The following is a 16,990-nucleotide window of genomic DNA, read 5'->3' on the forward strand; positions in this document are numbered from 1 at the left end:
CTCGCTGCTGAAGATTGGTGGTTCGGGTGGCAGTGTCTTGGAGCACCGGGGCTGGTCAAACGCCACGATGAGGGAGAACAGGCTGGGCTTGTTCCCAGGAAGGCCCAGTCACATGGAATAGCAGGGCAGGGTATCCGATGGCCAAGGGAGAGCAATTTTGGAAGAGTCGACCCGTCTCAACACCCTCAGAAGGGGCATGTCGGAATAAGGAGGCCGGCAAACCTAGCCACTGCCTGCATCCATCAGTTGCGCTTGGCTTCCTTCCTCTCTCCTCCTGCCAGGTGCTGCACTGCGCTGGGCACATGCGCTCCTATGTGCCTTCCAAGCCTGCCGCAGGGAAGGAAGGGGAAGGTGGCTTTGTGGAGCCTCCACTGCGGTGCCTGGTGCTCATCTGTGAGGCTATCCCACACCCCGCCAACATTGAGACCCCCCTGGACAGTGGCACCTTCCTCAGCCGCCATACCATGGACATGAAGTTTACTTACTGTGATGAAAGGTGAGCCGGAGATGCCAAGGACCGCCCTCTCTTTTTTCAACCCTCCTGCCCTCCAGGGAGTTGGGGAGATAGCAGCCAAGGGGGATGCTTCATCCGGCAGCCATTGTGTTCTGTCCGTGGCTGAGGGGCTCCTTAACGTGGGCTATGACTTTGTGCCAAGCGGTTGTGACTATCTCGTACAGGGCAAACGTGGCCGATGAGCAAACAAGGCTCAACCCTAGAGCTAAAAGATCTCTCCCTTTCCGCACACACACGCACCCCGCCCCCAAGTCTGGAGAGTACCATACGAAGGAGATATAAATTGACTTTGCAGGGGCAACATTGAGTTATCCAAGCCACCCCCTCGACATTCAGTGTTTTCCAGATGAGTTTGGAAAACAGCTTCTGCAGCTGCTGCTGTGTTAGCCCCAGAAAAGTCTACGGTAGCATGTTGCATACCTCGTGTGCCTTTTAGGTTCTAACACGGTCCAAGTTAGTGGGATGCGGGAACTCCGAGCCAGTCGTCGTAAGCCAGCTTCTGCCCCCTGCAGGTCTTCCCCACTCTGGGGACTGTCCTGGCCCTGTCCCCCAGCTGAAGATGACCCCTGGGGGCTCCTTATAGCAAAGAAGGTCAGCAGATTGGTGTCCCATCATAGGAGTGGAAGACAGTTCGTGCCCCTCGGTTGAGGCCGTGGGGTCTGCATGTGTGGGGCAGGGAGGGCATCAGACATGTGTGGCTCTTCTCATTTCACTCACCCCAATTCAGACAGGAGGGCCTTGAGCCCACTGGGGGGCTGCAGCAAGTGTCTCTAAATTTGCCTTTCCTAACCCAGCCCTCCCCAGATGCATCGGACTACATTTCCCATACTATCCAGCCAGTTAGCTGGGGGTAATGGGGGGTTCCTTCAAGGGATGCAGAAGGTTGGAAAAGAAAGCTCTCAAATGTAGCCTGGCTGCGTCTTGGTTCTCATAGCACGCTAATCTGGAAAGCCAGGTTAATCAACGGCTGCATTCCCATAAGGAGCTAGGAGCCCTGAAGCATCTACAGAGGAGGGTCAGAAAAGTCAAGATGGCTACCAAGACCATGTGATTGAAGACTTCCCCTCTCTAATCACACAATCACAGAGGCCACTTTTACTTTTTTTGAACCGTCCCCCCAGGAGAGTTCAAAATGAGCCTCGTGTGGCGCAGAGTGGCAGGCGGCAGTATTGCAGCTGAAACTCTCCCCACAACCCGGATTCGATCCCGGTGGAAGCCGGATTCTCGGGTGGCCGGCTCAGGTCGACTCAGCCCTCCATCCTTCCGAGGTTGGTAAAATGAGCGCCCAGCTTGCCATCCAGAAGGCGACGACTGGGGAAGGCAACGGCAAACCACCCCGCTATGGTCTGCCAAGAAAAGGTCGCGAAAGCAGCGTCCCCCCAAAGGGTCGGACGTGACTCGGTGCAGGCACAGGGGACCTTTCACCTTCTCACCCCCCAGGAAACCCAGGGGGTCTAACCTGGTGGTTTGGTTCACCCACATAGGAAACCGGTGTCCCACTTCTCACAACTCCCGTAACACAAACTACCCAGTTGCTGGGGCCAGCCTAGCCTGACTCAGCCCAAACAAGGAGAAATTTCCTGACAGTGAGAACTATTAAACAGTGGAACGGAGTGGTGGGTGCTCCATCGATGGAGGTTTTCAAGAAAAGATGGGGCAACCCGTTGTCCGAGATGGGATGAGGACTCCTGCCTTGGGCAGGGGGCTGGGCCAGAAGACCTGCAAGGTCCCTTCCAGACCTAAGATTCTGTGACTCCATGATTTCCTGCTTACTGTCCCTCCTCTGCCGGCCAGGATCGTTGAGATGGCTGGTTACACCTCCGAAAGCTTGCTCGGCTGCTCCCTCTATGAGTACATCCACGCTTTGGACTCAGATTCCGTCAGCAAGAGCATCAACACCCGTAAGTCCCGCCTGTCCCAGGCCTGGCCTGATCTTCATGGAAAATCCAAGTTTTCAAGGAGCGAGGTCCTGGCTTTGAAACGGCCCTTCCCTGCTGCAAAAATAAAAGTGAGAATGGCAGGAAAAGGCAGACTTAACAGAGTGCAGAGGGACACCCAAGGGGCAGAAATCAGCAGTGCCAAAGCGCTGTCCTCATTTATTTCAATGAAGTTTCTAGTCCTTCTGAGGGCTAAGGGAACCTTGACAAATACACCAGGGACTGATTGCTTGACCTCCTTGCACAGAGGCCGCTGGGAATGAAATAGATATGTGCTCATTTAATTTGCGTAATGGGTAGAGATCAGGGCATCCAGATCTGGCTTCGTGCAGGAGCATGTAAGCATCAAATTACCTGTCTCTGTGCACACACATACACAGGCAAGCCTGAAGAATCTTTTGAGTTTTGGATCCAGGGTCAGGTAGTTTGATGCGCTCACTCAAGGGAGCCGTTTCTGGCATTCTTGGAAAGTCGCCGTGCTGCTTAGGAATGAGGGGAGTTACCATCCACTCCACATCTGGAGGACAAAGGCGCAGGGAGACCGGTGCGGAAGACGAAAGGGCGCTAGAAAGGGGGCCTGTGCGCGGATGTAATTTCTTCCCCACAAGAGTGAATCCTGTTCAGCCTTACAGTCTTTTCCCCATGTCCCCGCTTATCCGTTTGTCTGTCTGTTCTAGACTGTCTGTCTTTCACTCCCTATTGGTAGTGCTGAGCAAAGGGCAGGCAGTGACCGGGCAGTACCGCTTCCTGGCCAGGAATGGCGGCTACCTCTGGATCCAGACTGAAGCCACCGTCATCTCTAGCAGCAAGAACTCTCAGCCCGAGAGCATCGTCTGCATTCACTTTGTGTTGAGGTCAGCTCCGGGAGGTCAGAAACATCAAGATGGGGGCCATCTCCGAAGCCCCGCCCCTTTGTTATATGCATTGCAATTCCCAAACCTGCTCAGCTGCCCCTGAAAAACAAAGGTGGAGAGAATTGCTGAGTTTTGAGATGATGCCCACTACCCTGTCTGCCTGCTGGGGGGGCGGTGGGGTGGGAGCAGCAGAGCCCAAGAGATTTGGGGCTTTAGGCTGGGCATCTGCAAGGCATGGTCAAAAAAGTGAAGATGATGGCCACAATGGTGCAATGCACATTAAAAAACGGACTGAGCTATCGCACCATCATGCCTACCATCTTGATATTTTTGGCCACACCGTGTGGATGCCCCTGAGGCTGGCACAATTATATACTTGCTTATTCAGTTCATACCCCACATTTCTGATCAGCTTATAGCGTCAAACAATAACTCCCCCACACAAGGGGTCAAAACAAAGTCTTGAAAACACAAGGAAAATCACATTGAATACTAACATACAGTATGTCCTAAAATGAAATGTAAAATATGCTAAATATTACACTCGCAAGATGCTCCTCAGTGCTCAGATCCAGCTGGGACAGCAGGACCATGCGGCCATTCTGGCTGCTGCCAGCAGAGGGTGACCTTGCACTGATACCCAGAGCTCAGGTGCTAAATTACCCAAAATTGGGTAAAAGTGGTTTTTCTTTAGGTAATGACACACAAACCCATAAAATTGACTTAAAAGTGCTTTACCTACATTGGGTAAAAAGGACTTTCTAATAAGTGGTTTGGGGTAATGAAGGAAAAAGTGTGGGAAGCACCGTGGAAGTGTTTCTCAACCTTGGCCCCTTTCAAATATGTGGACTTCAACTCCCAGAATTCTCCAGCCAGCATGCTGGCTGGGGAATTCTGGGAGTTGTAGTCCATGCATCTTAAAGGGGCCAAGGCTGAAGAATGCTGCTGTCGTCTATCTCAACAGAGTTCCAATCAAACTTGGGGAGTCTGTTTTGCAACCTGCCCTACCTCGAAAGGTGGACAAATGCCCACACCTTGTCCCCGTGTCCTTTCACAGCCAAGTGGAAGAGAATGGCTTGGTGCTGTCCCTGGAGCAAACTGAGCGCCAGGGGGAGCATCGCCGGCTGCCCCCGCCCTGCCTCGAAGAGCTGGACTCAGACAATGCCCTGGATGAGATGGACCCCAACGGAGGAGACACCATTATCAACCTCAGCTTTGGTGCGGAAAGATGGTGGGGAGGGGTGGGGAGTGAGCCCAGGCCCCTCCCATTAAACATCGGCGCTTCCTCTCTTCACCCCCAGAGCTGCGTGGCCCCAAAATCCTGGCCTTTCTGCATCCGGCCAACATCAGTGAGGAGGAATTGCAGCTCGATCCCAAACGTTTCTGCAGCCCGGACCTCCAGAAATTGCTGGGGCCCATCTTCGACCCACCTGGGGCCCAGAATTCAGCAGCAGGGACCGTGCGGGCAAGACCTCCCGCCCCACTTCCCAAGCTGGCTCTGGTTTCTAAGAAGGCTTCTGGAAATAACAGTCCAGTAAGGCAACCTGGAGGGGCAGCTGTGGGTTGGGGGTGGCACGATCTTGGCGGTCGGCTTAGTGGGCCCTGCCGGGTGGTCAGCTAAGCAGCAGGCCGTTGGTGGAAGAGCACCAGTTGGCCCAGTGCCTGCATCGTGGGGAGACTCCATGTGGCTGGTTTACTTATTTATTTATAGTCCCATTTATGTAGCTGCCCATCTCAACTTCACGTCTCTAGATGGCTTACAACATTTATTTTTTAATCCTTTCAGTCATGTCTGATTCTTGGAGACTGCCTGGACCAGTCCCTGCAGTTTTCTTGGCAAGCTTTTTCAGAAGTGGATTGCCATTGCCTCCTTCTGAGGGCTGAGAGAAGGTGGCTGGCCCAAGGTCACCCAGCTGGCTTTCGTGCCTAAGGCGGGACTAGAAGTCTCATACCATGCCTGATTGGCTCTTGGGCTGAGAGAGAGGGACTGGCTCAAGGTCTCCCAACTAGCTTGGTGCCTAAGGTGGGACTAGAACTCACAGCCTCCCAGTTTCTAGCCTGGCACCTTAACCGCTACACCAAACTGGCTCTCACAACAATTTTAATAAACTGCAAAAAAGCAAATACGATCATAAACAATGTATAATACCAGTACAAATTAATGAGATGAGAGGGACAAGGAAGGGATGGACCAGTCAGGATCTTTTCAATTAAAAAAAATCAGAACAGCACCCTATTTTTACAGTCTCCCAGGCAGAGCTAGGACTGTGCTGTCAAAATTCAGCAATAGTCTGGCCATTTTTGGCAGCACATTTTTTTTTCTCTCTCTATCTTAAAACCAGTAAAGATTTAAGTGAGTCAAGCCTGTTCCATCCACACCCCCCGTGGTCCTCCGAGGGTGAATAAAAGATTAAAAGGCAACCCCACCCGGTGGAAATTACGCCCTTCCTTGCTTTAAATGAATAAATAATCTCTGGTTAGAACAGTGTTTCTCAACCCTGGCTACTTTAAGATGGCTGGCCAGGGAATTCGGGGGGGTGAAGTCCACCCATCTTAAAGTAGCCAGGGTTGAGAAACACTGGGTATGGGGGGGAGGGGGACAGAGCTGAGCACACATCTGCCCTCTCTCTGTTGATACCCTTATGGTAAGTTTTCCCTGTCTAAAATGGCCTCCACTCGAGATCCCTGGGGGTGAGGAAGGAAAAGGCCTTGCTGGGGTAGAAATGGACACCAAGGAGGTGGGTTATTCCAGCTTTCAGGCTCAGTTCCTCTCTCCTCTACCCCAAGGCGGACCTGCCGGAAGAGTTGCTTTTTGACATGGAGAACGTCCAGAAGCTCTTTGCAACCAACAAGGAGGGGCAGCCCATGGAGACGGCGCTGCAGGTATGACCATTTGGGAGTCAGAGAAGGGGGTCAGTTGGGAGGTTTAGGCCGAACAGCTTCTCTGATCCATCTGTTTGATTTAGTATTAAATTGGGTGACCTTGGAAGAAACTAACTGCTGCTTTCCCTCTTTAAAGGGAGAGGGATTTCCTTGAGACCTCTTTCTTCCAGTTCCAGACCCTGCTCTGGGTGGGCTTAGTTGAGTTTGGGTTGTAAGAGATGTCCAGATCCCTTTTGTGTGGCATATCAGCCCCCTTTTTTGTCTTGACAAGGGTTACTTGATATAATGGTATGTGGGAAAGTCCTTGGGAGACTGGGCAAAGAGATGCTGCCAAGGGAATGGTCCGATAAGAGGGGACATAGCCCACAGCTGGATAGTGGGAAGGGCAAGAGGCTCAGAAGGGACCCTCCCTAGTTTCTCGGGCTGTAAAGGAGGCGGCAGGAGAATTGTACTTTCAGACTTGCAAGATGCCGTCAATGTAGCTTTACAATAAAGTAGAATCAGCTCATCTGGTTGTGTTTCCTGTCTGGTCTACCTGGTAAGGCTGACACTCATCGTCCAAAGACCGAATAAGCAGCCCAGAACAAGCAATCTTGGGGTGGCCAAGGGCAGGTTGATGATGCAAAAGGTGGGATGGTGCCTATTACCCTTATGAATGAAGATCCTTCTTCCTTTCTTAGTTTTATTTTGTCCTGTTTTCAGCATGTAAGTTATGTTGTTGATGGGTTTCCAGTCTCCAAATAGTGGGAAACTGGGTTTCGGGTTTTCAGCAACTGTGCTACCAAAATAATCAGCCCAGTTGGGAAAGAACCCCAGGCCACTGTTTTGGGGTGTCCTGCAGCCCTTCCCCCCACATTCTCCTGTCTGACTCCCACCTCCATTGAGAACTCCCTGCTCCCCGTTGCAGGATTACGAAGGCCTGGACTTGGAGATGCTGGCACCTTACATCTCGATGGACGACGATTTCCAGCTCAGCAGCACCGACCATCCTCCTTGGCTTGCCGAGAAACAAGGAGACCTGGGGGCAGGACCCCGGCCAGCCTCACCCCCTCCAAGGCCTCGTTCCCGAAGTTTCCATGGGGTGTCCCCACGCCCGCCAGAGCCAGCTACCCTCCCCCGCTGGGGCAGCGACAGCAGTTTGAGCCAAGGCCGCCCCATCCAGCCACCTCTTGCCAACTCTCCCTGCGGAGAAGGCCAGATGGTGGAGATGGTGGCATCGGTCAAGATTCAGTCTGTGCAAGACGGGACCAATCTGAGTGGCCAGAGGTCCCCCTTGGGTGGGAGAAAGAGGTCAGGCGCTGACTTTTATCATATCAGAATTTGTAGGGCGGCTGACTGTGATAACCCCAAAATAGAGGAAAACCAGGATGTGCTTTGTTCACAGGCAAATGCATATTACTATCCCATAGGTAAAAATATACTATTGATCGTAACATTTAGAAGCAAACCGTTGGAGTGTCTTTCCCAGCCTGATGACTTCGCTGGGCAGTGAAATTCCGGGCAGTGAAGTCCAAATAGATTAGGGAAGACTTTTGTAAGAATTGTCTTACTCTACTGCGAAGTTCCCTGATAAACTTTGCTGTCTGAAGTTTATAAAAATAACTCTGTGAATACTACCAAAAGGAGGGGAAAGACCAGGCTACCTTTGAAATTTTCCAACAGTGAACTTTTTTTCTTTTTACATCACTTTCACCAAGGCATTTAATCCATCTGAAGGTTGGCATCCTGGATGAAGCTTGGCATTCTGGCATTGGCCATCCACCTGTATGTTAAAACTGAAAGAACAGTTGTTTTGAGGAATGGAGGCGCTGGTCTATCAGGAAGCCTTTAATCTGCTCGGCATTGAAAATAGTGCTTCTCAACCTCGGCAACTTTAAGATGTGTGGACTTCGACTCCCAGAACTCAACTCCCAGAATTCCCCAGCCAGCCATGGGAGTTGAAGTCCACACATCTTAAAGTTGCCGAGGTTGAGAAGCACTGATCTAAAATATATGCTGTTTTTGTTTTCAAATAAGCCATGCCCGTTTTTGCTCCGTTTAACTAAGAGGCGTCTGCAGGGAGATAAGCAAAATCAAGATGGAGCCACAACTATGCCCCTTTTTTACAAACAGCACACTTGCAGGAAACGGGTGGGGCTCGGATTGTGTGGCACAGCCGCCCTCTTTTGCAATGCTCCCTGTAGACACCCCAGTTTGAACCCGTGTTTCCTTCCAAGTCCCTTTGCTAAGGCTTTCCGCTGTTCCTCCAACAGGGCTCGGGAGGTGAGCGTGGAAGAAGAAAGGGACCTCTTCCTGGAGACTGGCCCCCCTAAGCGTGCCCATAGCCATGAGGCAGAGGGATTCCTGATGCCCTCGCTCAGCCTGGTAAGTGCCAAGGTGCCCCACCCGTTTGGGGAAGAAGGCCCAGGATGCAGCCGGCACATTTGCCTGGGCCCACGGGAGACCCCTTGTGACGGCCAACCTTTCCATTCTGCCAGGGGTTCCTGCTCAGCGTGGAAGAGTGTCTGGATGCCAGGCCTGAGCGTGGCTGCGGCGGCACTGTGGCCCTGGGCAAGAAGCTTCTGTCTCTGGAGGAACCAATGGGTGAGTGCCCCTGGTGCCTGAGTTGGAAGCGGTTTCGCGAACAAGGCGAGAACCCCTGGCCCGCCCCTCCGACCTGGCGCTCTTGAACGAACGTTTCTCACGTTTTGGGCTCCCAGTGGCAGCTGCTTCTTAGATAAAAAGCATACCGGTTGTCCTCACTGAATGGCAATTCGTTTAGTGGCAGTTTGGACTTAAAACGGTGCTGAAAAACCAACTTGAGACTCGTCCTCACATTTATGACAGTCACAGCATCCCTGCAGTCATGTGATCACGATTTGGGTGCTTGGCAACCGGTTTGCATTTATGACCGTTGCAGCATCCTGCAGTCATGTAATTGCCATTTTCAGCCTTCCCAGACAGCTTCCAGCAAGCAGAATCAATGGGGAACCGCACAATTTGCTTAATGATCACAGTGATTCACTTAACGACTGCTGCAAAAACGATCATAAAATCGGGTCGGATTAGCTTAATGACCGCTTTGCTTAGTGACCAAAATTCTGGTCCCAATTGTGGTCGTTAAGCGAGGACTACCTGTAAAGCTGATCTTTGCCTCTTTTGTTGGCTCCCTCTCACTCCCTGTGCTGGCATCAGGCATAGTGTCCAGCTGGGCATTCATGTGCCCATCCATCTCATGGGCATCCTTTCCTCATCAGTACTTACCTCCATCTGTGGCTGTTGCCTCATCATTGCTTTGCTTAGACCACCCCTCTTACTCATGGGTGGCGTATGACAGGCCTTGAAGGGTCTGTGTGCAAATGGGGGGTGGGGTGGGGAGGCCAGGATCCATCCCCACATCTTGAATTTGCACTCGAGCAGATTGCTCCAGCAACGGTGCGGTTTGGGCGAGGGAGCAGGCACGGCCAGCCCTCCCCTCGGTGCAATGTGGCCTTTGCCGCCCAGCAATGGCGGTCGGGGCGCAAATGGGGTACCAGGGAGGGGCCCGGTCGAGGGTCAGCCGGGGCGTCTCTGGGAATCCTGGGAGACGCCGTCTCGGGACGTCCCACGACAGCCGGATCTGAGGAGGGGTGCTGGCCTGACGGCTGCTCTCTCTGCCCCCAGGCCTCTTGGGAGACGTGCTGCCCTTCGTGGTGGACGGACCGGCGCTCTCCCAGCTGGCCCTGTGCGATGGCGAGGAGGAGGCCTCCGGGCGTGGCGGAGCGCACTTCCAGCTGGGGGAGGAACTCCTCGTGGAGCTCGACCAGGCCACCTGAAGCGGCTCCCGTGGCCGCCCCCACCGCGCCTCCACCCCGCACTCCTGCGCCGCAGATGGGACTCACGGACCCAAATCCAACCAAATGCCCTGGGGAGGGGTCCCTCCTGCCCCTCCCCTCCACCCTCCCCTGGCGCTCTTAGGACTGTTCCTACCTCGGTCCCGTCCCCTCCCCAGGCAGCCTCTCCCCCCCGGAGAGGTCCGGAGGAAGGCTCCGCCGCCCCGTTTGGTGCTTATCCACCCGGGTGTTCTCGAGCAGCAGGAAGGGGGGCTGGCAGCAGGACCGATTCGCGGAGCGGCCTGCTCTCTCCATCCCCCAGAGGAAGAGAAAGCACCACAGAGGGACTCCCGGGTCGAGAAAGGGCGGTGCGGCCTCCCCCTCAAGAGACGCAGGGCCCAGGGCGCTGTGCCATCTCCTCTGCCCTCAGCCAGCGAGGACATGCCCGTCAGGGCATTCCCAGCACGCGATCGGCCCTTCCCGGGGCAACGGAAGGGCTCGCCCATTTGAGGGAGGTGGAAAGTGGGGGGGCCTGCTCTGAGAACAGGGCGAACATCTGCTTCAGCCTCAGCCTCTCAGGGCAGTCCTCACCACAACGCCCGGTGCCTCCCGCTGACCTCAGCAGAGGTCTCGCTTTTCAAAAAGGAAAGCCAGAGAGGTCCTCGAAGCTTCTGCTCCGGAGAGGAGATCTTGGCCAGGTTAGAATGCCTGTCCTTAACTCCAGACTGATCTTTCCCCCCGGAGACAGCCAACGTCTGAATAACCAGTCCCTAGAACAAAACTGTGGTGCTTTGGCCGTTTCTGGGCCTCGTTAAATATGTTTACAAAAGTGCTCTCCATTCTGCACATGTTCAGTGCAGAGAAATTGGATGCAATGTAGAAAAAAGGCGAGCTGGGAAAAAAAATTCAGAAAATTTTTTAAAAAGCATCTTGGGCCAGCTTCCCTTATCAAGTGGTCACCAGGTGCGTTGGGAGGGCAGGGCCCAGATCCACCCTGCCAGCTGTCATGGCAGCCAACGCAGATCTGGAGAGGGCCAGATTGGGGAAGATTGGATAGCTCAAAATTTTTCTATCCAACAGCCCCCCAACATGCAAACCTAAAAAAAAAAAAAAAAAGACTTGAATAGGAAGGAACCAGAAAAACAAACAAACACCCCATTCAGCATTTCGAACCTATCAGTAGCCAAAACTCTCCAGAAAAATAGAAAGTGGTTGCAAAATCCGGAACCGGAAGGGAAATTTTCAGGACCCTTAAAGTACTACCTGAAGTTTCTAAAAAGACAATCTCAGAGACAAGCTTTTTGAGCGTGAAGTGAAAGGCCGTCCTGTGTTTGAGCTTCAGGATGGACAGCCTGCGACTAAGATCTTTGAAAACGAAGAAAGCTTTTCATTAAGCAAGCTTGAACCGGTGCTACAAAATGTCATCTGTTGTTAGAAATGACATTGTTGTCAATACTTCAATCATTTTTTTTTCTACTTTAAAGAGAGGGGAATCAAAATTTCAAAAAGGTGCTCCCCTTTCTTGTGTTTTTAACCTTGATCCCAGTCATGCTTACTTGGAAGTAAGTTGCACCAAAATCAGTGCAACTTAGTTCAAAGTAATGGGGTATAGCAGTGTTTCTCAACCTTGGCCACTTTAAGATGTTGGCTGGGGAATTCTGGGAGTTGAAGTCCACCCATCTTAAAGTGGCCAAGGTTGAAAAACACTGGTGTATAGAAATTACACCCAACTTTTTTAGAGCCTGATCTTACGAATGTTTTACTTAAAAGCTAATCTCATGGTGCTCAGTGAGTTTACTTTACTTTCAAGTCAGCATGCCTACGATTGCAATCTTACCAGCAGTATGGGAAGGTAACTCATTTTTGGCTCGTATGAAGAAAGGTTTTGCAATGAAGTCACAGGATCCTGTGATAAGGAGCAAGCAAAACCTTTGCATTTGTAACTCACCAATGGGCTTAAAAACGAGCTACTTTTCCGTTCTGTAAATCCAATGCTCCTGGACGAGCAAAAGTTATCAAAAAGTTGAATTGCCTTACCTCTTTCCTGTCTTTTGGACTGAGAAGGCCCCCAAAGGTTTAATGCTTATAAAGAGGTTGCACTTAATTTAATTAAATAATCTTGAATTGCCGCCCAGGAAAAGGAAGGTTGGCCAGTGTTTAATCCCCCACTGTAAAGCTACCACAACGGGTGAACCGACACTGGCTGGAGTTCTCCTATCTGTGAGGCTCTTAAAATCACTGCAACCCTCCCCTACAGATTTGGGAACAATCTTAGATAATGCCTTTGGTGGTGGGGGGGAGGGAGATTCCAAGTATTCCCAGTTTAGAACAAAGAACAAGTTGTCTTGTTTCTGTTTTTCATTTTATATATATAAACCCCTCAGTTGCTTAGCCCACGGCATTGCTACTTTAACAGCAAAACTTTACAGGCTTTTGCATGTTAAAGGTTGGATTTTGCACCCGGTCCCAAAACCAGGCTTAATCTGCACAATTCACTGCTTTCCCCCGCTGTCCAAAGCCTTTGGATGAAAAAAAAAAAAAAAAAGGAAAATGGAGTGTTAGGAGACAGTGTAAGCTAAAACCAGTGTTTCTCACGCCTCCCTTAGGGGGGGGTGTCTGTGTGTGTGTGTGTGTGTGTGCCCGTTGGTGTATGTGTCTGAGAAAAGTTGTCATTTTGTTGACCAGGGACTGAGTGACCCCACTTCCCCTTAGCAGAAGTGGCTGAGTGGGGTGAAGGCCCCCCCCGGTTTCCCAGCTGGATAGCAGCTGTCAGAAGCTCCATACTTAAGCCAAATTCTCCCTTTCCTCGTGGTGCTTTCTTCTCCTCTGTCCCACATACACCTGGTGACACCCAGTGTGGGGAGGGGCACCCGTCCACAGGCGTTAGCGGGCTCACCGAGGGTGAACAAGTCCTGGTCTGTGGTCCACTGCACGCTTGTCCTCGTGGTGGAGCAGAGGTTGAGTTCCAAAAGGGGAATTCAACCCTGAACAGGTCCTCCAGACTTGGGGCCTGCTCCAGTCCAGCTGGGGAATGACCGTTTTGCAAAAACACGGGGTCGGGCCCCCTCGCACAATTGCAGTGGCACGGGAGACCTCTTTTTCGGCGTCCCCCGTTCTCTCCCCTGATCAGCCGTGCTGAAAGCTGCAGTCTTGAGAGGGGCCGGCCCTGCCCGTACACCACTTTTGCCTCGGTCATCGTTCACCTGTGCCTTCTCGTTGACAACTTCACCAGCTGCAAACAAAACCCGAAACGAATCCAGCCCTTTTCAATCGTTTCCTGGTTGGGGAGTGAGCATGACTCTGGTCAATGGCACAGAGGCACAGGGAGAAAGTGGCTAGTTCCTGGATCCTCTGCAAAAGGTAGGTTCCTCCTTGTGAACATGGAACACGGAACTCCCTTCCTGGAGCTGTCCGTAACATCCAAGCCGCATGGTTTGGAAAGCGAGAAGATGGGCGAAGGGGGTTGTGGGGAGAACCAGCCCTGCTAGGACCTGCCAACTCAGACTGTCCCCTTTCGTTGCGAGCAAAGCTCTCACGCACACCCACGTGTACACAAAGATACAAACGCACACACCAATGCAGTACAGAAGCACGCGCAATCTCACAAATCGACGGGCCGCAATTGGCTCAGGCAGCTGTTTTTCAAAAGCCGCACTTGACAAACACGCACAGAACAATAGAATCTCAAAGCCAGGTGAAGAACACGGGATAAGATGTCTCTCTCTCTCTCTTCTTGTTTTTGTTGAGTTTGTTAGGATTCTAATTTTAAATTCCCAGCCACAGAGCAAAGGGGCATCTTTTGCACCCTCCTTCACTGACCGTCCGCTGTTCCGTTTCGCTTTCTTTGTAACGTGGGTCTCGAATCCGTTTCTTTTTTTCATGGAAAGATGATGGCTCTCTCCGATTATTGTTGATGTTGCTGTTTGCTGTTATCATAGCAGTTGTAGTTTTTTAACTGATTGTCTGCCCCGAAGCCTGACTCTGTGACCGCCTGCGTGGCTCTCCTTTGAAGTTCAGCAGACCTGCTACTCTTGGGAAAAGGGGGAGCAGGAGGTTCACGTCTCTGGGTCTCCCTTGCCCAGGCCAGTGCCCATGTTCACAACCCTCCTCTTTTGGCCTGGAAGGGGAACATTTCTCGCCTGCTGTGGCCGTTTGTACTTCTGGGGACGTGTCGCGTAATGGCGGCGCATGGTGCTAAGCTCTCCCCCGAGCAACGGTGCTCTGTCCCTCCTTGATTTTAGACCACATTGTGGCCATGGTGCTTTGTCCCCTTTCCAAGTCACCTGGAACGGCTGCCAGCCAACAAGAGCAGGGTGACTGACCACCCGCCCTATCCTGACAGAGATCTGACCTCTGGCTGGCAGCACTGCCCAAGTGCCATGGTGCTCTGCTCTCTGACGTCCCCCACCCCCCAAGTGGTTTTGCTGGAGTACACAGAGGCAATGGTGCTAAGTCCCCCTGCCCCTCCCAGCCCTTACTCAGAGGTCTGTTTGAAAAGCAGAACAGCCACAGAAAGAGCCCCTCGGCTGTTCGAGTCTGACACGAACAGGAAAAGCAGACCTATGGAAGCGATGGCCGCTCAGTGCGCGCAAAGGACACAAGTCTGTGTCTCCGGTTGCGGTTGCTAAGCTGCCAGCAAGGCCTTGTTGCTCCATTCCTCCGCTCCGCAGCAGTGGTGGGTGGGCTGCACTTCCCTCTGGCAGTGGGTCCCACCTTACCCAAAGCGCTTGCTTGGTTGCAAGGGAGATGAAGTTGCACCAATCATTTGGGGCAACATGGACACGTCAGTAGCTGCTTTCCCCAATTCGGTGCTCTCCAGATGTGTTGGCCTACTGCTCTCATCATCTCAGCTAGCTATAGCTATGCTGGCTAGAAATGTTAGGGGCAAACATTCCACGTGTCTGAGTGGTACCAAGCTGGGGAGGTTGGAATACAGCAGGGTGAGCCATTTGCAGCCTATGGACGTTAGTGGACTGCAGCTCCCATCATCTCTTACACTGACCAGGCTGAGAGGAGTGGGGCTTCAGTGGTCTCTGGAAGACCACCCGCTACGATCTAGAGACAACCTCCTATTCTTCCAGTCACCACTTTTACGCACACACCTTGCCTTTCACCCATATTGTTGTCACGCCAGCCAGTGCTGATAGGGCAAGATCAGTGTCTCTGAAGCTGTCTTCTGAGGAAGCTTTCACTGGTGGACAAGTCTCCTTGAAGGTCAGCCTGCTGATCATTCTCCGGTACCACACTTGGGGATCTTTGGTGTATGCCCAGGAACACCCTTGCTTTGTCTTGATGCTAATGAGGCCCAATTACTTAGCCAGGTGCCATGTGGAATCCGGATGTGCACCCCAGATGGTGGGCCCAACATCCTTGGGTCCTCCGAACCCAAGAGGTAATAAAGTTCTCATAGGACATGCCTTTGACAGGAAACATTCATAGCAGGGTCTTCTCTTTCCTCAAGTGCCTCAAGTCTACTTCCAGCTGGGGGTGGAGGGTGTCAGTAATCTGTGTTAATGCCTAAATTAAGCCAGGTTAGCTCAGCTTGCTATGCCAGGCTAAACAATGCTTGAGTTATTTGTGGTTCAGCATTGTGGGGACCCAAACTTTATCTTACCATGTTCTATAAACCAGGCCACAGCTCATTTGCTTGGACATAGCCTATTATACAAACAAGGATATTTAGTTAAACCAGGTTTAGGGTTTAATCAATGTAGACTAAGAATCCATTCTTTGCAGTCTCAGGAAAATTGATTTTTGAACTTGCTTGTGGCGACTACCTTGAGGACCAAAATCAAAATGTCTAGTCACATGGACTGGTTAGGGATTAGAGGCCAATGACTAATAATAGTCCTTAGCCAACATTTTCAAAACCTGATGCCTTCCGGAATTTCAGCGCTTATAATGCCTATTCAGCATGGCCTGGTCTAGATCATGAGGGTTGAAGTCCCATGCATTCAGAGGGGATGAGGATGAGGAAGATGGCACAAAGTAAAAACATACAACTTTAGGAGTCGGGAGGGAAGAGAAAGTTACCCTAGTAGTCAGATGGGTATATAGAGAGGTACAAAGTGTCAACAGGCTTGATTAGCTCCTTTAGAGGTGGCACAATTTTTTTCCATCTGCCTGTTCTCCTAAGTTCTGATGGCAAGAGTTCCAGCTGAGCAATCCACATGAGATGTTGGGGACAGCAATTTCCCCAGAGAGTCTTTTGCCTGTACACCTTAAACCAGTGCCACCTCAGGCTGGCAAAGGACTTCTTAACGCCTGCGAAGTTAAACCTGCAGCTGAACACTAAGCTCTCCCCAGACTTGGAAGGACTGGCTGGCATGACAAGGACATGCAGGAAAGGCTTTTTCAAAGGAGAGGGCTTGTAGAGGCTCCAGCGTCTTTAAAGGCTTTGGAATCTGTTCGTATATAATTCTTTATATATATTATTTCCTCTATCTTTGTATATGGTTAATTTTCCCCCTCTCTGTGGTGGGATCAGATTTGGCCCCTGTTGTGTCTGTATGTATCACTGTCGTAAAACATAAAATACGTCTGGTAACACGAAGGACTCCGTGTGTGTATTTGGCCTCTGGAGATGCAAAAGCGGCAGGTACCAACAAAACAAAACCCTTTTTGGGGAGGAGGGGAAAAACGGTAACAAACTTTGTTGAAGAAATTTGCAAAATATATTGCAAAATTTCACTCAAGCCACCTAGGAAGTTAAGATTGCCCTTGGAGGATGTCATGACTAGATTCCAAAAATTACACTCCAGCAAACTATGAGGGTATCTGAAGGTCGTTTGTCCCAGCTTTCAATTCTCCAAAACACTTGGGAGTCCCATCAGACAAGCTGGGAATGCAATGCAGGAGGTGGGAAATGGTGGCTGATGCATTTGGTTATAGTTTTAAACATGGGATATACTACAATCAGTTGCTTGGAGCTAGTGAGCTTTGCTAGTTTCACTTAGACACAGTGTGCAAACAGAACAGACCGCATGCTCCAAGCCCTTTGTAGGCCAGAGA

At 51.4% G+C, this 16,990-nt stretch overlaps 1 protein-coding gene across 2 annotated transcripts in view; it reads left to right on the forward strand.

The window, feature by feature from the left end:
* HIF3A (hypoxia inducible factor 3 subunit alpha) overlaps positions 1–16,528 on the forward strand; it is a 39,087-nt gene extending 22,559 nt beyond the window's left edge. For both annotated transcript variants that reach the window (XM_063312411.1, XM_063312410.1), the window contains exons 6-15: positions 282–496; positions 2,309–2,415; positions 3,158–3,305; positions 4,363–4,523; positions 4,607–4,839; positions 6,093–6,188; positions 7,096–7,478; positions 8,441–8,552; positions 8,666–8,771; positions 9,831–16,528. In XM_063312411.1, coding sequence (XP_063168481.1) covers positions 282–496; positions 2,309–2,415; positions 3,158–3,305; positions 4,363–4,523; positions 4,607–4,839; positions 6,093–6,188; positions 7,096–7,478; positions 8,441–8,552; positions 8,666–8,771; positions 9,831–9,982 — 1,713 coding nt within the window. In that variant the 3' untranslated portion in view covers positions 9,983–16,528. The remainder of the gene's footprint in view (positions 1–281; positions 497–2,308; positions 2,416–3,157; positions 3,306–4,362; positions 4,524–4,606; positions 4,840–6,092; positions 6,189–7,095; positions 7,479–8,440; positions 8,553–8,665; positions 8,772–9,830) is intronic.
* Positions 16,529–16,990: the final 462 nt, after the last annotated feature.

This window comes from Candoia aspera, chromosome 10 (assembly GCF_035149785.1).
Source record: "Candoia aspera isolate rCanAsp1 chromosome 10, rCanAsp1.hap2, whole genome shotgun sequence".
Classification (NCBI taxonomy): Eukaryota; Metazoa; Chordata; class Lepidosauria; order Squamata; family Boidae; genus Candoia; species Candoia aspera.